Source organism: Poecilia reticulata, chromosome 20, assembly GCF_904066995.2.
Source record: "Poecilia reticulata chromosome 20, P_reticulata-male-v2, whole genome shotgun sequence".
Taxonomy (NCBI): domain Eukaryota; kingdom Metazoa; phylum Chordata; class Actinopteri; order Cyprinodontiformes; family Poeciliidae; genus Poecilia; species Poecilia reticulata.
The window spans coordinates 21734245-21756542 of NC_088849.1; the positions used below are offsets into that span (position 1 = coordinate 21734245).

Below are 22298 nucleotides of genomic sequence, written 5' to 3' on the forward strand. Positions count from 1 at the left end.
ATTTAATTTATTAAAAGTTATTGGGGTGGTTTTTGTCACTACGGAGAAAAATGTAGATTCATTTATCTGCTTAATGTGTGATGGGATCTGGATTCACGGTGAATATTAACTAAACCGCTCAAAATGCGGCTAAATAGCCGATGTTAATATGATTGTAATTTCACGGATAAAAATAATACAAGACCGATTTTTTTTTTTTTATTTATTTTTATTTTTTATGTTGTCGGTCAAGATGACGGATAACAAAAAAAGTCTAGCGCGACCTGCCGCCCTGACACCAATTCACACACATCTTCATTCACAGTCTTGTAAATCGATTTTTCTTTTCTTGGACATTTTGATGTTAGCTTGTCGATGTCTCAGTTTTATTCGCTGGGAAAATCAATAAGCAGCTTGCGGTGACTCTGCTGTTCTCTAGTGGCGAGAAGACATAATGTTGGCTGGTAACAATCGGAATGCATTACGACACATAAAATGACATGGCGGGCCACATGTGCCCCGTGGGCCTCGAGTTTGACACATGTGAACCAAATGGTCTCAACAGATCTATTTATTTAATGTCTTTGATGACAAATAAACCCAGAAACGGGTAAAATAAGCAGAATCAGATGATGGAAATCAGAATCAAGTGCAGAACCAAGACCATCTAAAACAGGAACTGGACTCAATAAAGACGGATGGTAACTAAACTATTACTACAAACAATTGATCAATAAAACTACAAAGTAAACGCAGAATCAAAGTTTAAAGAGTCATCATTAAGTCAGCTTTAGCAAAAAATAAGACAAATTAAAATAACTTGTTAACACTGCTAACATGTCCAAATAATTCTCTGTTACAGTATAAGGCTCTTTATAAAGTGCTTAGATAAATGTAAACTCGATCTGAAACCCGTTTACTGGTGTTCCACCATTAAATAATGATCCATGTTTCTACTCTGGAATCCAGATTAGAATTAGATTTTGGTTTTTGAGCCTCTGATGGAAACAGTTTTCTACTCTGATTGTATTTTTCCGTCTGAATTCTTTATTCTGTCTGAGTCAAAGAAAGATCAATCATAACACCAGATATAATATAATGAAATATACTACTCAAAAAAATAAAGGGAACACTTAACCAACACCAGGACGGCTCCAGCCTGTTGTTAGTGATCTGTTTCAGTGATGAAGAAATGTCTTCACAGAGGGAGGAAGAGGAGCAACGTTGGTGAGGAGGACCGGCTGTCCTGCTGTGCTTTGGGTCAGGAGGTTCTGATGGATCCGGTCTCTACCAACTGTGGACACTGGTTCTGCAGAAAATGCATCAGGTCCTACTGGGACCAGTCTGCTCCATCTGAACCCTCCTCCTGCCCCCAGTGTGGGAAACGACCCAGAATAGGAGCTTTACTGCTGACAGCCAATCAGAGCAGCTGGCTCCAGGTGAGACTGAACACCTCCAATCAGAGCTTCTTTCTGTTGTCTATTAAACCAGTTCGATGTCTGTTGGGGGTTTTAAAATTAGCTCAAGACCTGCAAAAGAACCAGACACAAGACCAATGAGGATTTTATGCCTTCCTTCACAAAGGGAGAGATCCACAACCTCTAACTCGCTCGGGATCAAAGATTGGTGAGCTCTCCTCAACTTTGCTTGGAAATTGGCTTTTATTATGATGACCTTCTTCAGTGGAAGAATGCTGAGATAACAGAACAGATGGACCCCTTGAGTAGGAAATTACATCATAGATAAGGAAATAACCTTAAAGAATAACTGGTCAGAGCCAGCTAGGTAACTGAACACATTTAGATAAAACACTCAAATAAAATGATAAAACAATTATTAGTTTTACTCTACAATGTCTTTAGTTGAGATTTGGAAATTCAAGGTTCTTCCTGTCAACTAAATCTCTGTATTTCCAGCTGCTGTCAATAGTTTTGCTTTAAAGTGGCTCTGTTCTCAGCTAATTGCACAAATCAGATGCAGAAATACAGTATGTTGTTTCTGAAAATTGATCCAATCAGCAGGGTTAACAGAACCATCTGTTCCATATCGTTTGGTTCCAAATTAATCACAAAGTCATATTTTTACTTCAGTTGTTGTTTCTTCTGTTTCAGCATATGTTGTTCTGCAGGAGGTTATAAAGGAACATAAGATCAGTCTGAGGAGGAGATGTGAATGTGTGACTGAAGGAAGTGATGAAACAGGAAGTAGAACCCTCCTCAACAAGATCTACACTGATCTCTACATCACAGAAGGTCAGAGTGAAAAGGTTAACACCCAGCATGAGGTTAAGCAGCTGGAGAGAGCTTCCCAGATCCAGAAGCTCCATGACTCTCCAATTAGGTGCCAGGACATCTTTAAAGCCTTCCCTGACCAACATGGAGCCATCAGAGTGGTTCTGACTAACGGCGTCGCTGGTGTTGGAAAAACCTTCTCAGTGCAGAAGTTCACACTGGACTGAGCCGAGGGCGTGGAGAACCAAGATGTCAGTGTGGTGGTTCTGCTTTCGTTCAGGGAGCTGAACCTGATCAGAGGTGAGCAGCACAGTCTTCGCACGCTCTTCCATGTTTTCCATCCAACACTCCAGAAGCTTCCAGCAGAGCAGTTGGCTAAATGCAAATTTCTCTTCATCTTTGATGGCCTGGATGAAAACAAACTTTCACTGGACTTCAACAGCAGTCAGCTGGTTTCTGACGTCACACAGAAGTCATTAGTCAACGTTCTGCTGACAAACCTCATCAAGGGGAAGCTGCTTCCCTCGGCTCTCATCTGGATAACTTCCAGACCTGCACCAGCCAATCAGATCCCTCCCTCATGTGTTACCAGGGTAACAGAAGTACAAGGCTTCACCGACGGCCAGAAGGAGGAGTACTTCAGGAGGAGGTTCAGTGATGAAGAGCTGTCCAGCAGAATCATCTCCCATATCAAGATCTCCAGGAGCCTCCACATCATGTGTGGAATCCCAGTCTTCTGCTGGATAACTGCTACGGTTCTGGAGAACATGCTGACCTCAGAACAGAGAGGAGAGCTGCCCAAGACCATGACTGACATGTACTCACACTTCCTATTGGTCCAGACAAAGAGGAAGAAGAATAAGTTCCATGGTGGACATGAGACAAGTACACAGGAACTGATGGAGGCAGACAGGGAAGTTCTTCTGAAGCTGGGGAAACTGGCATTTGAACATCTGGAGAAAGGAAACATCATGTTCTACCAAGAAGACCTGGAGCAGTGTGGTCTGGATGTCACAGGGGCTACAGTGTACTCATGACTGTACAGAGATCTTCAAAAGAGAGAATCTGATCTTCCAGAAACCAGTCTACTGCTTTGTTCATCTGAGCATCCAGGAGTTTCTGGCTGCATGCTACACTGTTTCACCACCAGGAACTGAGAGGCAATGAAGACATTCCTGGGAGGAGAATACAATGAAACATCTCTGGATTGGTTCATGAAAACAGTCCTAGAGAAATCCTTCAGCAGTGAAAATGGCCACCTGGGCCTGTTTGTCCGCTTCCTTCATGGCCTGACTGTGGAGTCTCCAACCAGAGTCTGTTAGGAGGCCTGCTGGGTCAGACAGAGAACAATCCAGAAACCATCCAGAGAATCATCACCAACCTGAAGAAGATGAACTCTGGTAGAATATCTCCTGACAGAAGCATCAACATCTTCCACTGCCTTGGAGATAAACAACCTCTCAGTTTTTCAGGAGATCCAACAGTTCCTGAAATCAGGGAATGAACTCTCAGAGATCCAGTGTTCAGCTCTGGCCTACATGCTGCAGATGTCAGAGGTTTTGGATGAGTTCAACCTGGAGAAGTACAACACATCAGAATCAGGACGACTGAGACTGGTTTCAGCTGTGAGGAACTGCAGAAAGGCTCGGTGAGTCCAGATGTATGAATGCTGGTTCAGCACTACTGTTTTTTTTTTTTTTTTACCTTTACTTCCTTCATCCTTTGGATTATTTCAAACATCTAAACATTCAACTAATCCAGGGCATCAGTGCTTCATCTTAATATTTAGAGACTTTTGATCATTTAAAAAATATTTAACGTTTTATCAGTTTTCTTGTTTAGAATTATATAAAACTTATGTTTTCTTTGAAATATCCAATCAATCACATTCACCGACGCCAATGCACCAACATTAACGCAACATGCACAACAGCGACAGTTGTGCATGTTACATTAAAAGCACACAAAGCAACAAAAATACTCATGAAACACTGGATATGATTGAATTTGTCAAAAACATGTTAAAATATATCTGTGAAGAAAACACAGAGCTGACCCCAATACATGCCACGGTTACCAACAGCAACAGAGAAAGGGGGGCAGTGGATCTGTCAGTTACTGGTTACTATGGTAACCACCAACTGCCAAGAGCAGAATAACAATTTAATACAACGATAAATGTATGGAGAAACAACCTAAGTGAAAGATTTTAGCTACATTTCACAGGTAAGCTTACAAACAGGTACATGAAAGAGGAAAACAATTCATAAAATCTACAATAGAGCATAGTGATATTGTCAATATCCAATGAGAAAAACTGGTTCAGTTAATTAAAAAAGATGGCAGAAATACCCAATGAATTAGTTTGTATAGTTTATAGAACCTCCAGAGTAAGAATAGACAAAACAGTTGTCTATTATTTACTATTTATTACAGAAAATGTGACTTACAATGTTGCAACATAGTAAACAACAACCCTTCAGTTAATATTTCCATCTTCAATCAGCGACCATTTAACAGAAAAGCAGAATCAAAATATATAAACTTTGTTGTGCTTATAAATATCACAATAACAGGTATAACTACAATTAAACACAGAAATCTTAAAATATTTCTTCGCATTAATAAAAACAAACTTTCTAAGCAGAAATAGTAAGACATGACCGAGAAGCGGCCTCCTAGTTGTCTTTGCAGTTCTGATCGGTGGCCTTCATCCTGGAGATGTCGATTCCTTCTCTGACCAGCAGCTCTTTGGCGTAGCGAACCGTCAGCGGCGGCAGGAAGCGTGACCGTGACAGGATCCAGGCGTACTCGACTCGGAACAGGCGGAGGATGTCCGTGCAGGAGTACACCACCGCCAGGCTGGTGTAGTCGGTGGTGAGGACCCAGTACGGGCTGTAGGGAGTGACTGTGAGCAAACGCCATAAAGTTAGTTTATTTGCTGATTCAGGAGGTCAAGGTAACATCAGATCCACCGGGCTATTTGTGTACTTTTGTAACTTTTACCAAAATATGTTTTCGACATATATTTTTTACCGTCACAATGTTGTGACAGTATAATATGAGATAGATCATCTGTGAAAAAATCAAGTTCCTCCCTGAGCTACTGCTGCTGTCAGAATCAACCAATCAGAGCCAGAAAGCGGGTCTTAGTGCTGCCAATCATCTTTGTGTACACGAAGCTCAACGTACTAATGGTGGAGAGCCATTTATAACTAGCCTTAGCATCCCTGGTTGGCTATGTTGTGGTGAACTACAATGCTGTAGCATAGCAGAGAGCAAAGGGTGAGCACAAGAGTGATTGACAGCGCTAAGACCCTCCTCCTGGCTGTAATTGATTGTTTCTGGCTGAGATGTATTTCTACAATTAGTCCTGGCAGCATGATTTCTTTCACAGATTATCTGTCTTGTATTTTATGGTCACTATATAATGATAATTTAACAAATATATAAACAACATATCTTATTATAAAAGTTATGTGATGCAGCTTTAACTTGGAATTATTCATGGAAAATCTGCCTGTTCATGGATTGTTTCATATCTAAAATATTTTAAAGGAAATGCAGTTTGGGAAGCTGAAATACGGAGGCCCTGTGATACTTCACACAGTATTAGCTGGCCAATCCAGGACCACCATTAATTTTACTTGGCACTGATTGGCGGAACCCCTAAGACCAGAAATAAGGAAGACCATTGATGTATTCAACGTTAACTTCTTGATTCGTATGATTCCCAATCGGCATGTCTTGTGTTTTATTAACCTTATATTCTAACACACTATTCAACAGTAGTCCAACCTCTCCTGGTGCCATATTTCATTCCTAACAGGAAGTCATGGTTGTTTTGAAGGACTGTGATTGGTTTTAGCTTTGCACTACACTGCCCCCTATGGGTTTGGCATGTTTATAACAAAATTCAGTGTTGAAATTCAGCAGGTTTGTGTGAATAAACACTTTTCTTAAACCGATTCCACATGTACGATATTATTTTTTCAAACAGTATTTGAGATATTTGTTTTTTGAAGACCCAGCTATGTGTGTACAAGACCTGTATTTAAAATGGGAAACGTCTTTTGATCATTATTGCACTCAAGCATTGACAAATAAACATCCAACTCTTCATTTGTTGCTGTCAGACTCTTGGTGATCTTTATTAAATACACTTACAGTATGAGAAGCTGACTCCGAGTTTGGCCATTTCCCTGGTATCACGAACCACAGCTGTCCCTTCTGCTGTACTCACTTTATCTTTACTGGAATATAGAAAAACAGAGTCACACATGCAAACATTTAATTACTAACAATAACAAAAGCTATTCACAACAGTTTTAAACCTGACATTTTCTGCAAAATTATCTGACATACATCAACTTCTCTTTGCTAACTCCAGACTAGCAGATTTAAAAAGAAGAAAAACAGCTAAGCTAAGCAAAAAAAAAAAAAAAAAAACACATCCCAAAGAATGCTGAGTCATTCTTTGGGATGCTATGGGGATTCCCGCCTTTTCTGGAACAAAGGAGGGACATTTTTATTTCACACAATAATCCAAGCTTGTGCAGAAACTGTGACTTATGACTACAACTATCCAACTATGAGTCACAGAACCTTTTGAAGCTTTCTGAATATATGGTGAAATCTAAAAAAAAAAAACATAAAAAAAATAAAACTTAGATCATGTAGAAACCATGAAAGGTATAATAATAGTAATACAGTCAGATAAAACATTTAGACTTAGAGCTGAGTTTCTGCTATAAAGTTTGAATCTAGATTCAAAGAAGGTCAAAGTTTTTCTGCGTTTCACCAAACCCTGTAATGGACTAACGGGTTTCCTCTTGCAGATTACATAAGTATTGTGTTATATCAACATTAAAAGTCATGGCACGCTCTTCCCTTTGCAGCCGCATACTATGGATTTTTTTCATAAATTTTTTTCCAGATCTGATAGAAAACCAAGCAAAAATCATGACAGAAACAGAATAAAAGGATAAAGTATCAGAGTATCGAAATTTTGGACCCAGAAAAATTCTAGTTTTCACACAAAACATCAAACCAAATGAAGAAGCAATAATTGTACTCACTACAGCTGAGAGTTCAGGACCCGGATGGTTCCATCTTTCCTCAAGGCGTAATTCGCCTCCATGCATTTCCCCTTTTCAAAGGAATTGGGAAGCCTCGCTATCTCGTACCACCGTCCCAGGTACTGGCGACAGAAACAACTGGGTCACTTTGTGTTCATATGTGCTCCCAACATGTTTTTACAGGATTTACCTTTTGGACGTCGAAGCCGGGCTGCACTGCCGGACTGGGACAGGGACCCCAGTGAAACGTCTGAGCTGAGACCAGAGGCAGCAGCAGGAGGACGAGGTAGACGGCAGACATGGTTCCTGCAGGGGACAAACAGAAACATATGGAAAAGTTTGAATTATTACCTGTTTAAAGAAGATAATCAGGTAAAACAATGATTAGTTTCGACTATGGGAAATTTGTTGTGAGTGAAAGTACAGCAACACGTTACAGTAAGACAAGAAACATCACAATGCAGACCAATTTCACTGAATGAGATAATGTAACTCTAACTACACAGTTTCATTGTTGCAATATAAAACAAGCAGCTAACATAGAAAATATGTAAATGTGTTAATATATGTGGGACTAAATTTACCCCCAAACCACCAATATTATCAAGATTTATTAAGAAGAGAAATGGAAATTGGGTGAAAGGATCATTTAAAACTGTTGCTATTGCAGCAAATGGCTCTGTAGCGTTTCTGCAAAGGTAATAATCTACAAACAGAACATGAAAATATGGTTAAATATGTGAATACTGCAGGCCGGGTGTAACAGGGTTTTATTTTAACATGTTAGAGGCTGGATGAAGAACAGGCACATGGATCAGAACAGACAAATATCCTAAATCCACTGTCTGGAAACGTCACTGTGAGGGGAAATATAATGTCATTTTAAGACTTTTTAGATAACTTTAAATATATACATTAATTTGACTTGTTAAACTTTTATAAAAATAATATTTAGCTTATTTATTGAAACTGACACTGTCATGACAATATGGTGAGACAGATATTTGGTGACAAATTTAGCTCTTCTGCCTTCTCCCAGTGCTAACAACCAATCAGAGCCAGAAGGCGGGTCCTATCGCTATCAATCATGATCTCTGTTATGCTGCAGCTAGCATAGCATGTTGTGAATGCTAAAGGTAGTTAGCTTAGCCACAGATATCGGTGGATAAATGTCTCTTCTGAAAGTTGTTTCTCCATTATTAGCATGTTTAGCAGCGAGTATATGAGGGTGATTGGCGGAGCTAAGACCCTCCTCCTGGCTCTGACTGGTTGTTCTTGGTTGGGAGCGGAGCATTTCTTTAGACGATGATTGTAATTCAAGGAGGAAGTGAAGGAGATCGATCTTTTCAAAGATTACCTGTTTCATAACAAACTTTCACAACATGGTGACAGTTTGTTAAAATATTTGTTTTAACAAATATTTAAAAACATTTTATTTAAAACATTTTATTTATATAAGTTACACACTACAGCTGTGGGAATTAGTCATACTGTGACTGCAGAACCAACAGTCATTAAGAAGCTACTAGTTAACATTACACTGTAAAAATACAAAATCTTACCAAGTAATTTTGATCTACTTACTAGAACAAATATCTTAGTATACTTGAAATAAGGTAAAAACCAACTTACAAATAACTTTTCAGCAAAATATAGCAACTTGTATTAAGTCAATAATTCCTTCCTTCGGATTATTTATCAGATTATTTTCACTTATAACGAATCATTTTTCCCATTTTATAAGTGAAATAATCTGCATATGTAACTTAGTTTTTCATCAATTTTAAGGAATTATTGACTTAAATCAATACTTAGATTTTGTGTTTTTGCAGTGCAGTTTTACAGGCCACCAACCTGTAAATGTCTAGAATAGTCAGGTTTTATTCTCAATGCATGCCTGTCATAGTGTGTATGTGAACACACTGGTTTGGTAAGAGTTGTGATTGTTAACTTGAACTTCATGGTCATGTGTGAGAGAGCAGAGAGAACAAACACTGCAGGAAGTTATTTTGTCTTTTGTCTCATTTTACTGCATTGAAGCGGCCACACCTGCTCTTCAGGTTTCAAGGTGTTGCTTTGGGTTGAATACACCTTCAGCTTTGTTGACATTATGTAACTCTATTATAAAACAAATTATTTAATGATATTTAAAGGGATTTCAGGCTATAAATGTTAAATGATGAAGATGAAAACTATTACCTCAATATGATGAGTAAATGCAAATATATAATCTGATGTAACAGGAATTAATCCTTCTGAACAAGACAAAATAAACGAGACAAAATAAAAACCATGTTAAGACGTTAGTACTTTTTGTCCTCTGTGCTGCAGGTTAAGGTGATATTTAGGAAGTGTTTCCTTACCTGAGTGGTTTGGAGGTCTGGAGCTGTGAGTCTGACTCTCCGGCTCTCTGGATCAGCACTGGTTCCTCTCTGCTTTTTAAAGAGCAGAATGTGCGCATGATTGTTATCATGCGCACATTCCCTCCCTGACGGAGCGCTGACTCAGGAAACAAACAGTTTGACTCATTCATGTCTCGTAATGTTGACAGTAAAGCTCCTTCCCATTGTTAAGTAACGTAACTAATTACATTTACTCAGTTACGTTTACTTGAGAAAAGTTTCTATGAAGTATCTATACTCTTATTTCTGGATTTTCTACCCACTGAATGAATAACAACCATGTTTTAACCAAAAATTGACCAAACACAGATACACACCTGCAGTGTGTCTGTTAATGTTTGCTAAAGTTTTATAAGTTTTATATTTAAAAATGTTATTCTTTTCCTGATTTTGATTAGTAAGTAATTTATATTATAATTTATTGTATAGTATGTTATTTATATAAATTAAAATTATTTTGATCCTTAAAATACCAAAATTTTCACATAATGTCTCATTTTCATCTGTCTGATGAAATCGGATGATATAATTAGATTACACATTATCTGTTTCATAACAGGTAATGTTATGAAACTTGCTTTTGCAGCAAATGGATCTGTAGCGTTTCTCCAAACCAGTTTCACCTGTTTCATAACAAACTTTCACAACATGCTGAGAGTTTGTCAAAATATTTGTTTTACCAAATATGAAAAAACATTTTATTTATACAAGTTACACATTGCAGCTTTAAGGTTATTATTTGCGGGAAGTAGTCATACTGTGATAGCAGAACCAACAGCCATTATGAAACTGCTAGTTAACATTACACTGCAAAAATACAAAATCTTACCAAGTAATTTTGATCTAGTTACTAGAACAAATATCTTAGTACACTTGAAATATGATAAAACCAACTTATAAATAACTTTTCAGCAAAATATAGCAACTTGTATTAAGTCAATAATTCCTTCCTTTGGATTATTTTCACTTATAACGAATCATTTTTCCCATTTTATAAGTGAAATAATCTGCATATGGAACTATTACTTTCTCATCAATTTTTAGAAATTATTGACTTAAAACAATACTTAGATTTTGTGTTTTTGCAGTGCAGCTTTACAGGCCACCAACCTGTAAATGTCTAGAATAGTCAGGTTTTATTCTCAATGCATGCCTGTCATAGTTTGTATGTGAACACACTGGTTTGGTAAGAGTTGTGATTGTTCTTTCTGCTCTCTCACACATGACCATAAAGTTCATGTTAACAAACACTGCAGGAAGTTATGTCTTCTTTTGTCACGTTTGACACATTGTGAAACAGGATGAAATCTTACAAGAAGTAGTTGTTACTCAAAGCTGAATCCCTTTTTAAGAAAAGCTCGTCTGAGGTTCTTTTGTTAGGCCGACTCAGTTCACAATCTGAACTGGGAATTTGATGCAAAACAGATCTTCGTTGCCGTTATCTCTCAGTTCCCACTCCACAACGCATTTTATTGAAGGATACTCAGTCTCTTTACTGGTAGTGAAGTCTGCTATTTATATATATATATATAAAAAAAAAAAAATTCCCTTCTCACCCTCCTCGGGTGGTCTGTTTCATCCTCTGAGCTCGGGTCCTCTACCAGAGGCCTGGGAGCTTGAGGGTTCTGCGCAGTATCTTGGCTGTGCCTAGAACTGCACATTTCTGGACTGAGATGTCTGATGTTGTTCCTGGGATCTGTTTTAGCCACTGCTCCAGTTTGGGGGTGACTGCCCCGAGGGCCCCGATGACCACAGGCACCACTGTGGTCTTCACCTTCCAGGTCTTTTCCAGTTCCTCCCTGAGACCCTGGTACTTCTCCAATTTCTCATGCTCCTTTTTCCTGATGTTGTAGTCACTTGGTATTGCTACATCCACCACAACGGCTTTCCTCTGTTCTTTATCCACCACCACAATGTCCGGTTGGTTCGCCATTACCATCTTGTCTGTCTGGATCTGGAAGTCCCACAGGATCTTAGCTCGGTCATTCTCCACCACTTTTGGGGGTGTTCCCCACTTTGATCTCGGGGCTTCCAGTCCATATTCTGCACAGATGTTCCTGTACACTATGCCCGCCACTTGGTTATGTCGTTCCATGTACGCTTTCCCTGCCAGCATCTTGCACCCTGCTATTATGTGCTGGACTGTCTCAGGGGCCTCCTTGCACAACCTACACCTTGGGTCTTCTCTGGTGTGGTAGATCTGAGCCTCTATTGCTCTGGTGTTTAGGGCCTGTTCCTGGGCGGCCAGGATGAGAGCCTCTGTGCTGTCCTTGAGTCCAGCTTTCTCCAGCCATTGGTAGGTTTTCCTGACATCAGCCACTTCAGTTATTTGTCGGTGGTACATCCCATGTAGGGGCTTGTCCTCCCATGATGGTACTTCCAGCACCTTGTCTTCTGTTCCCCATTGCCTGAGACATTCGCTGAGCACATCGTCCGTTGAGGCTTTGTCCTTGATGTATTTATGGATCTTGGATGTTTCATCCTGGACAGTGGCTCTCACACTCACTAGTCCTCTGCCTCCTTCCTTACGGCTCGTGTACAGTCTCAGGGTGCTGGATTTGGGGTGGAACCCTCCATGCATGGTTAGTAGCTTCCTAGTCTTAACATCTGTGGCCTTCATCTCTTCCATTGGCCAGCTGATTATTCCGGCAGGGTATCTGATTACTGGTAAGGCATAGCTGTTTATTGCACGGATCTTGTTCTTGCCATTGAGCTGGCTTCTCAGGACTTGCCTTATTCGTTGGAGGTATTTGGCTGTGGCTCCTTTCCTTGTGACCTCATCGAGGTTGCCATTTGCTTGTGGTATTCCCAGGTACTTGTAGCTGTGCTCTATGTCTGCTATTGTTCCTTCTGGGAGTGAGACCCCTTCTGTGTGGGCAACCTTCCCTCTCTTTGTAACCATCCGACCACACTTCTCTAGTCCGAATGACATCCCAATGTCAGTGCTGTAGATCCTGGTGGTGTGGATCAGTGAGTCGATGTCTCGCTCGCTCTTGGCGTACAGCTTGATGTCATCCATGTAGAGGAGGTGACTGATCGTGGCCCCATTCTTGAGTCGGTATCCGTAGCCAGTCTTGTTGATGATTTGGCTGAGAGGGTTCAGGCCTATGCAGAACAGCAGTGGGGACAGAGCATCTCCTTGGTATATGCCACATTTGATGGACACTTGTGCAAGTGGTTTGCAGTTGGCTTCAAGGGTGGTTTTCCACAGCCCCATCGAGTTTGCAATGAAGGCTCTTAGAGTCCTATTGATGTTGTACATCTCTAAGCATTCAATGATCCAAGTGTGTGGCATTGAGTCATAGGCTTTCTTGTAATCAATCCAAGCGGTACACAGGTTGGTGTGTCGGGTTTTGCAGTCTCGGGCAACTGTATATATTTTGAGCAGTGTATATATATATATATATATATATATATATATATATATATATATATATATATATATATATATATATATATATATATATATATACACTGCTCAAAAAAATAAAGGGAACACTTAAACAACACAATATAACTCCAAGTAAATCAAACTTCTGTGAAATCAAACTGTCCACTTAGGAAGCAACACTGATTGACAATCAATTTCACCTGCTGTTGTGCAAATGGAATAGACAATAGATGGAAATTATTGGCAATTAGCGAGACACACTCAATAAAGGAGTGGTTCTGCAGGTGGGGACCACAGACCACTTCTCAGTACCTATGCTGTCTGGCTGATGTTTTGGTCAGTTTTGAATGTTGGTGGTGCTTTCACACTCATGGTAGCATGAGACGGACTCTACAACCCACACAAGTGGCTCAGGTAGTGCAGCTCATCCAGGATGGCACATCAATGTGAGCTGTGGCAAGAAGGTCTTTGCTGTGTCTGTCAGCGTAGCGTCCAGAGGCTGGAGGCGCTACCAGGAGACAGGCCAATACACCAGGAGATGTGGAGGAGGCCGTAGGAGGGCAACAACTCAGCAGCAGGACCGCTACCTCCGCCTTTGTGCAAGAAGGAACATGAGGAGCACTGCCAGAGCCCTGCAAAATGACCTCCAGCAGGCCACAAATGTGCATGTGTCTGCACAAACGGTTAGAAACCGACTCCATGAGGATGGTATGAGGGCCCGACGTCCACAGATGGGGGTTGTGCTCACAGCCCAACAGCGTGCAGGACGCTTGGCATTTGCCAGAGAACACCAGGATTGGCAAATTTGCCACTGGCGCCTTGTGCTCTTCACAGATGAAAGCAGGTTCACACTGAGCACATGTGACAGACGTGACAGAGTCTGGAGACGTCGTGGAGAGCGGTCTGCTGCCTGCAACATCCTTCAGCATGACCGGTTTGGTAGTGGGTCAGTAATGGTGTGGGGTGGCATTTCTTTGGAGGGCCGCACAGCCCTCCATGTGCTCACCAGAGGTAGCCTGACTGCCATTAGGTACCGAGATGAGATCCTCAGACTCCTTGTGAGACCATATGCTGGTGCGGTTGGCCCTGGGTTCCTCCTAATGCAGGACAATGCTAGACCTCATGTGGCTGGAGTGTGTCAGCAGTTCCTGCAAGATGAAGGCATTGAAGCTATGGACTGGCCCGCCCGTTCCCCAGACCTGAATCCGATAGAGCACATCTGGGACATCATGTCTCGCTCCATCCACCAACGTCACGCTGCACCACAGACTGTCCAGGAGTTGGCGGATGCTTTAGTCCAGGTCTGGGAGGAGATCCCTCAGGAGATCATCTGCCACCTCATCAGGAGCATGCCCAGGCGTTGTAGGGAGGTCATACAGACACGTGGAGGCCACACACAATACTGAGCCTCATTTTGACTTGTCTTAAGGACATTACATTAAAGTTGGATCAGCCTGTAGTGTGTTTTTTCACTTTAATTTTGTGTGTGGCTCCAAATCCAGGCCTCCATTGGTTAATAAATTTGATTTCCATTGATGATTTTTGTGTGATTTTGTTGTCAGCACATTCAACTTTGTACAGAACAAAGTATTCAATGAGAATATTTCATTCATTCAGATCTAGGATGTTATTTGAGTGTTCCCTTTATTTTTTTGAGCAGTGTATATATATATATATATATATATATATATATATATATATATATATATTTCAACAGAGCAAGTTTTAAGTCCATACATTTCTGTTTGCTGTTAATTATTTTGATCAAGATAAATCCGGAGGACTTTAATCATCAATTGTTAATGAGAGTTGCCATATGCACCGACATTAACGCAACATGCACAACAGCGACAGTTGTGCATGTTACATTAAAAGCACACAAAGCAACAAAAATACTCATGAAACACTGGATATGATTGAATTTGTCAAAAACATGTTAAAATATATCTGTGAAGAAAACACAGAGCTGACCCCAATACATGCCACGGTTACCAACAGCAACAGAGAAAGGGGGGCAGTGGATCTGTCAGTTACTGGTTACTATGGTAACCACCAACTGCCAAGAGCAGAATAACAATTTAATACAATGATAAATGTATGGAGAAACAACCTAAGTGAAAGATTTTAGCTACATTTCACAGGTAAGCTTACAAACAGGTACATGAAAGAGGAAAACAATTCATAAAATCTACAATAGAACATAGTGATATTGTCAATATCCAATGAGAAAAACTGGTTCAGTTCATTAAAAAAGATGGCAGAAATACCCAATGAATTAGTTTGTATAATTTATAGAACCTCCAGAGTAAGAATAGACAAAACAATTGTCTATTATTTAATATTTATTACAGAAAATGTGACTTACAATGTTGTAACATAGTAAACAACAACCCTTCAGTTAATATTTCCATCTTCAATCAGCAACCATTTAACAGAAAAGCAGAATCAAAATATATAAACTTTGTTGTGCTTATAAATATCACAATAACAGGTATGACTACAATTAAACACAGAAATCTTAAAATATTTCTTCGCATTAATAAAAAACTTTCTAAGCAGAAATAGTAAGACATGACTGAGAAGCGGCCTCCTAGTTGTCTTTGCAGTTCTGATCGGTGGCCTTCATCCTGGAGATGTCGATTCCTTCTCTGACCAGCAGCTCTTTGGCGTAGCGAACCGTCAGCGGCGGCAGGAAGCGTGACCGTGACAAGATCCAGGCGTACTCGACTCGGAACAGGCGGAGGATGTCCGTGCAGGAGTACACCACCGCCAGGCTGGTGTAGTCGGTGGTGAGGACCCAGTACGGGCTGTAGGGAGTGACTGTGAGCAAACGCCATAAAGTTAGTTTATTTGCTGATTCAGGAGGTCAAGGTAACATCAGATCCACCGGGCTATTTGTGTACTTTTGTAACTTTTACCAAAATATGTTTTCGACATATATTTTTTACCGTCACAATGTTGTGACAGTATAATATGAGATAGATCATCTGTGAAAAAATCAAGTTCCTCCCTGAGCTACTGCTGCTGTCAGAATCAACCAATCAGAGCCAGGAAGCGGGTCTTAGTGCTGCCAATCATCTTTGTGTACACGAAGCTCAACGTACTAATGGTGGAGAGCCATTTATAACTAGTCTTAGCATTCCTGGTTGGCTATGTTGTGGTGAACTACAATGCTGTAGCATAGCAGAGAGCAAAAGGTGAGCACAAGAGTGATTGACAGCGCTAAGACCCTCCTCCTGGCTGTAATTGATTGTTTCTGGCTGAGATATATTTCTACAATTAGTCCTGGCAGCATGATTTCTTTCACAGATTATCTGTCTTGTATTTTATGGTCACTATATAATGATAATTTAACAAATATATAAACAACATATCTTATTATAAAAGTTATGTGATGCAGCTTTAACTTGGAATTATTTATGGAAAATCTGTTCATGGATTGTTTCATATCTAAAATATTTTAAAGGAAATGCAGTTTGGGAAGCTGAAATACGGAGGCCCTGTGATACTTCACACAGTATTAGCTGGCCAATCCAGGACCACCATTAATTTTACTTGGCACTGATTGGCGGAACCCCTAAGACCAGAAATAAGGAAGACCATTGATGTATTCAACGTTAACTTCTTGATTCGTATGATTCCCAATCGGCATGTCTTGTGTTTTATTAACCTTATATTCTAACACACTATTCAACAGTAGTCCAACCTCTCCTGGTTCCATATTTCATTCCTAACAGGAAGTCATGGTTGTTTTGAAGGACTGTGATTGGTTTTAGCTTTGCACTACACTGCCCCCTATGGGTTTGGCATGTTTATAACAAAATTCAGTGTTGAAATTCAGCAGGTTTGTGTGAATAAACACTTTTCTTAAACCGATTCCACATGTACGATATTATTTTTTCAAACAGTATTTGAAATATTTGTTTTTTGAAGACCCAGCTATGTGTGTACAAGACCTGTATTTAAAATGGGAAACGTCTTTTGATCATTATTGCACTCAAGCATTGACAAATTAACGTCCAACTCTTCATTTGTTGCTGTCAGACTCTTGGTGATCTTTATTAAATACACTTACAGTATGAGAAGCTGACTCCGAGTTTGGCCATTTCCCTGGTATCAGGAACCACAGCTGTCCCTTCTGCTGTACTCACTTTATCTTTACTGGAATATAGAAAAACAGAGTCACACATGCAAACATTTAATTACTAACAATAACAAAAGCTATTCACAACAGTTTTAAACCTGACATTTTCTGCAAAATTATCTGACATACATCAACTTCTCTTTGCTAACTCCAGACTAGCAGATTTAAAAAGAAGAAAAACAGCTAAGCTAGGCAAAAAAAAACAACAAAAAAAACACATCCCAAAGAATGCTGAGTCATTCTTTGGGATTGCTATGGGGATTCCCGCCTTTTCTGGAACAAAGGAGGGACAGGAATTCCACATGTCCATTTTTATTTCACACAATAATCCAAGCTTGTGCAGAAACTGTGACTTATGACTACAACTATCCAACAATGAGTCACAGAACCTTTTGAAGCTTTCTGAATATATGGTGAAATCTAAAAAAAAAAAAACCATAAAAAAAACAAAACTTAGATCATGTAGAAACCATGAAAGGTATAATAATAGTAATACAGTCAGATGAAACATTTAGACTTAGAGCTGAGTTTCTGCTATAAAGTTTGAATATAGATTCAAAGAAGGTCGAAGTTTTTCTGCGTTTCACCAAACCCTGTAATGGACAGATGGGTTTCCTCTTGCAGATTACATAAGTATTGTGTTATATCAACATTAAAAGTCATGGCACGCTCTTCCCTTTGCAGCCGCATACTATGGATTTTTTTCATACATTTTTTTCCAGATCTGATAGAAAACCAAGCAAAAATCATGACAGAAACAGAATAAAAGGATAAAGTATCAGAGTATCGAAATTTTGGACCCAGAAAAATTCTAGTTTTCACACAAAACATCAAACCAAATGAAGAAGCAATAATTGTACTCACTACAGCTGAGAGTTCAGGACTCGGATGGTTCCATCTTTCCTCAAGGCGTAATTCGCCTCCATGCATTTCCCCTTTTCAAAGGAATTGGGAAGCCTGGCTATCTCGTACCACCGTCCCAGGTACTGGCGACAGAAACAACTGGGTCACTTTGTGTTCATATGTGCTCCCAACATGTTTTTACAGGATTTACCTTTTGGACGTCGAAGCCGGGCTGCACTGCCGGACTGGGACAGGGACCCCAGTGAAACGTCTGAGCTGAGACCAGAGGCAGCAGCAGCAGGACGAGGTAGACGGCAGACATGGTTCCTGCAGGGGACAAACAGAAACATATGGAAAAGTTTAAATTATTTTATTATTTAAAAACATTTTATTTAAAACATTTTATTCATATAAGTTACACACTACAGCTGTGGGAATTAGTCATACTGTGACTGCAGAACCAACAGTCATTAAGAAGCTACTAGTTAATATTACACTGTAAAAATACAAAATCTTACCAAGTAATTTTGATCTAGTTACTAGAACAAATATCTTAGTATACTTGAAATAAGGTAAAACCAACTTACAAAAAACTTTTCAGCACAATATAGCAACTTGTATTAAGTCAATAATTCCTTCCTTCGGATTATTTATCAGATTATTTTCACTTATAACAAATCATTTTTCCCATTTTATAAGGGAAATAATCTGCATATGTAACTTACTTTTTCATCAATTTTAAGGAATTATTGACTTAAATCAATACTTAGATTTTGTGTTTTTGCAGGGCAGTTTTAGAGGCACCAACCTGTAAATGTCTAGAATAGTCAGGTTTTATTCTCAATGCATGCCTGTCATAGTGTGTATGTGAACACACTGGTTTGGTAAGAGTTGTGATTGTTAACTTGAACTTCATGGTCATGTGTGAGAGAGCAGAGAGAACAAACACTGCAGGAAGTTATTTTGTCTTTTGTCTCATTTTACTGCATTGAAGCGGCCACACCTGCTCTTCAGGTTTCAAGGTGTTGCTTTGGGTTGAATACACCTTCAGCTTTGTTGACATTATGTAACTCTATTATAAAACAAATTATTTAATGATATTTAAAGGGATTTCAGGCTATAAATGTTAAATGATGAAGATGAAAACTATTACCTCAATATGATGAGTAGATGCAAATATATAATCTGATGTAACAGGAATTAATCCTTCTGAACAAGACAAAATAAACGAGACAAAATAAAAACCGTGTTAAGACGTTAGTACTTTTTGTCCTCTGTGCTGCAGGTTAAGGTGATATTTAGGAAGTGTTTCCTTACCTGAGTGGTTTGGAGGTCTGGAGCTGTGAGTCTGACTCTCCGGCTCTCTGGATCAGCACTGGTTCCTCTCTGCTTGTGAAAGAGCAGAATGTGCGCATGATTGTCATCATGCGCACATTCCCTCCCTGACGGAGCGCTGACTCAGGAAACAAACAGTTTGACTCATTCATGTCTCGTAATGTTGACAGTAAAGCTCCTTCCCATCGTTAAGTAACGTAACTAATTACATTTACTCAGTTACTTTTACTTGAGAAAAGTTTCTATGAAGTATCTATACTCTTATTTCTGGATTTTCTACCCACTGAATGAATAGCAACCATGTTTTAACCAAAAATTGACCAAACACAGATACACACCTGCAGTGTGTCTGTTAATGTTTGCTAAAGTTTTATAAGTTTTATATTTAAAAATGTTATTCTTTTCCTGATTTTGATTAGTAAATAATTTATATTATAATTTATTGTATAGTATGTTATTTATATAAATTAAAATTATTTTGATCCTTAAAATACCAAAATTTTCACATAATGTCTCATTTTCATCTGTCTGATGAAATCGGATGATATAATTAGATTACACATTATCTGTTTCATAACAGGTAATGTTATGAAACTTGCTTTTGCAGCAAATGGCTCTGTAGCGTTTCTCCAAACCAATTTCACCTGTTTCATAACAAACTTTCACAACATGCTGAGAGTTTGTCAAAATATTTGTTTTACCAAATATGAAAAAACATTTTATTTATACAAGTTACACATTGCAGCTTTAAGGTTATTATTTGCGGGAAGTAGTCATACTGTGATAGCAGAACCAACAGCCATTATGAAACTGCTAGTTAACATTACACTGCAAAAATACAAAATCTTACCAAGTAATTTTGATCTAGTTACTAGAACAAATATCTTAGTACACTTGAAATATGATAAAACCAACTTATAAATAACTTTTCAGCAAAATATAGCAACTTGTATTAAGTCAATAATTCCTTCCTTCGGATTATTTTCACTTATAACGAATCATTTTTCCCATTTTATAAGTGAAATAATCTGCATATGGAACTATTACTTTCTCATCAATTTTTAGAAATTATTGACTTAAAACAATACTTAGATTTTGTGTTTTTGCAGTGCAGCTTTACAGGCCACCAACCTGTAAATGTCTAGAATAGTCAGGTTTTATTCTCAATGCATGCCTGTCATAGTTTGTATGTGAACACACTGGTTTGGTAAGAGTTGTGATTGTTCTTTCTGCTCTCTCACACATAACCATAAAGTTCATGTTAACAAACACTGCAGGAAGTTATGTCTTCTTTTGTCACGTTTGACACATTGTGAAACAGGATGAAATCTTACAAGGAGTAGTTGTTACTCAAAGCTGAATCCCTTTTTAAGAAAAGCTCGTCTGAGGTTCTTTTGTTAGGCCGACTCAGTTCACAATCTGAATTGGGAATTTGATGCAAAACAGATCTTCGTTGCCGTTATCTCTCAGTTCCCACTCCACAACGCATTTTATTGAAGGATACTCAGTCTTTACTGGTAGTGAAGTCTGCTATTTTTTTGAGCAGTGTATATATATATATATACGTATATATATATTATATATATATACACTGCTCAAAAAAATAAAGGGAACACTTAAACAACACAATATAACTCCAAGTAAATCAAACTTCTGTGAAATCAAACTGTCCACTTAGGAAGCAACACTGATTGACAATCAATTTCCCCTGCTGTTGTGCAAATGGAATAGACAATAGATGGAAATTATTGGCAAATAGCAAGACACACATGTGAACACACTGGTTTGGTAAGAGTTGTGATTGTTAACTTGAACTTCATGGTCATGTGTGAGAGAGCAGAGAGAACAAACAGTGCAGGAAGTTATTTTCTCTTCTTTTGTCTCGTTTGACACATTATGATATATATATATATATATATATATATATATATATATATATATATATATATATATATAAAAATTCCCTTCTCACCCTCTGCGAGTGGTTTCTTACATCCTCTGAGCTCGGGTCCTCTACCAGAGGCCTGGGAGCTTGAGGGTTCTGCGCAGTATCTTGGCTGTGCCTAGAACTGCACATTTCTGGACTGAGATGTCTGATGTTGTTCCTGGGATCTGTTTGAGCCACTGCTCCAGTTTGGGGGTGACTGCCCCGAGGGCCCCGATGACCACAGGCACCACTGTGGTCTTCACCTTCCAGGTCTTTTCCAGTTCCTCCCTGAGGCCCTGGTATTTCTCCAGTTTCTCATGCTCCTTTTTCCTGATGTTGTAGTCACTTGGTATTGCTACATCCACCACAACGGCTTTCCTCTGTTCTTTATCCACCACCACAATGTCCGGTTGGTTCGCTATTACCATCCTGTCTCTCTGGATCTGGAAGTCCCACAGGATCTTAGCTTGGTCGTTTTCTACCACCTTTGGGGGTGTTCCCCACTTTGATCTCGGGGCTTCCAGTCCATATTCTGCACAGATGTTCCTGTACACTATGCCTGCCACTTGGTTATGTCGTTCCATGTACGCTTTCCCTGCCAGCATCTTGCACCCTGCTATTATGTGCTGGACTGTCTCAGGGGCCTCCTTGCACAACCTACACCTTGGGTCTTGTCTGGTGTGGTAGATCTGAGCCTCTATTGCTCTGGTGTTTAGGGCCTGTTCCTGGGCGGCCAGGATGAGAGCCTCTGTGCTGTCCTTGAGTCCAGCTTTTTCCAGCCATTGGTAGGATTTCCTGATATCAGCCACTTCAGTTATTTGTCGGTGGTACATCCCATGGAGGGGCTTGTCCTCCCATGACAGTACCTCCAGCACCTCGTCCTCTGTTCCCCATTGCCTGAAACATTCACTGAGCACATCATCCTTTGAGGCTTTGTCCTTGATGTATTTATGTATCTTGGATGTTTC

At 39.5% G+C, this 22298-nt stretch overlaps 2 protein-coding genes and 1 pseudogene across 3 annotated transcripts; 1 reads left to right on the forward strand and 2 right to left on the reverse strand.

Moving 5' to 3' along the window:
- Positions 1 to 1163: 1163 nt before the first annotated feature.
- LOC103456760 (protein NLRC3-like) lies at positions 1164 to 3377 on the forward strand (annotated as a pseudogene).
- An 829-nt stretch (positions 3378 to 4206) lies between these two features.
- On the reverse strand, positions 4207 to 7589 carry LOC145549348 (apolipoprotein D-like). Its single transcript, XM_081601493.1, has 4 exons — positions 7479 to 7589; positions 7289 to 7410; positions 6378 to 6463; positions 4207 to 5118 (listed from the first exon to the last, which is right to left on the reverse strand). The coding sequence occupies exons 1-4, from the start codon at positions 7587 to 7589 to the stop codon at positions 4889 to 4891; spliced, it is 549 nt and encodes a 182-aa protein (XP_081457619.1). The 3' UTR covers positions 4207 to 4888.
- A 7403-nt stretch (positions 7590 to 14992) lies between these two features.
- apodb (apolipoprotein Db) lies at positions 14993 to 19484 on the reverse strand. 2 transcript variants are annotated; one of them, XM_081601740.1, is made up of 6 exons: positions 19386 to 19461; positions 19222 to 19277; positions 18280 to 18395; positions 18090 to 18211; positions 17157 to 17242; positions 14993 to 15901 (listed from the first exon to the last, which is right to left on the reverse strand). In XM_081601740.1, exons 3-6 carry the CDS (start codon positions 18388 to 18390, stop codon positions 15672 to 15674), a joined length of 549 nt encoding a protein of 182 aa, XP_081457866.1. In that variant the 5' UTR covers positions 18391 to 18395; positions 19222 to 19277; positions 19386 to 19461; the 3' UTR covers positions 14993 to 15671. The 2 variants fall into 2 exon arrangements, with proteins under 2 accessions (XP_081457866.1, XP_081457865.1); XM_081601739.1 differs by lacking the exon at positions 19222 to 19277 and having other exon boundaries at positions 19386 to 19484.
- Positions 19485 to 22298: the final 2814 nt, after the last annotated feature.

Bases quoted from the DNA above. Each gene is read 5' to 3' on its own strand.
- LOC145549348 (XM_081601493.1), bottom strand. From the start codon at position 7,589: ATGTCTGCCGTCTACCTCGTCCTCCTGCTGCTGCCTCTGGTCTCAGCT. The intron at 7,411-7,478 runs GTAAATCCTGTA...TTCTGTCGCCAG, and splicing joins CCGGCTTCGACGTCCAAAAG to TACCTGGGACGGTGGTACGA. The intron at 5,119-6,377 runs GTAAGTGTATTT...GTTTGCTCACAG, and splicing joins CGGAGTCAGCTTCTCATACT to TCACTCCCTACAGCCCGTAC.
- apodb (XM_081601739.1), bottom strand. From the start codon at position 18,390: ATGTCTGCCGTCTACCTCGTCCTGCTGCTGCTGCCTCTGGTCTCAGCT. The intron at 18,212-18,279 runs GTAAATCCTGTA...TTCTGTCGCCAG, and splicing joins CCGGCTTCGACGTCCAAAAG to TACCTGGGACGGTGGTACGA. The intron at 17,243-18,089 runs GTGAGTACAATT...TCTATATTCCAG, and splicing joins GTCCTGAACTCTCAGCTGTA to TAAAGATAAAGTGAGTACAG.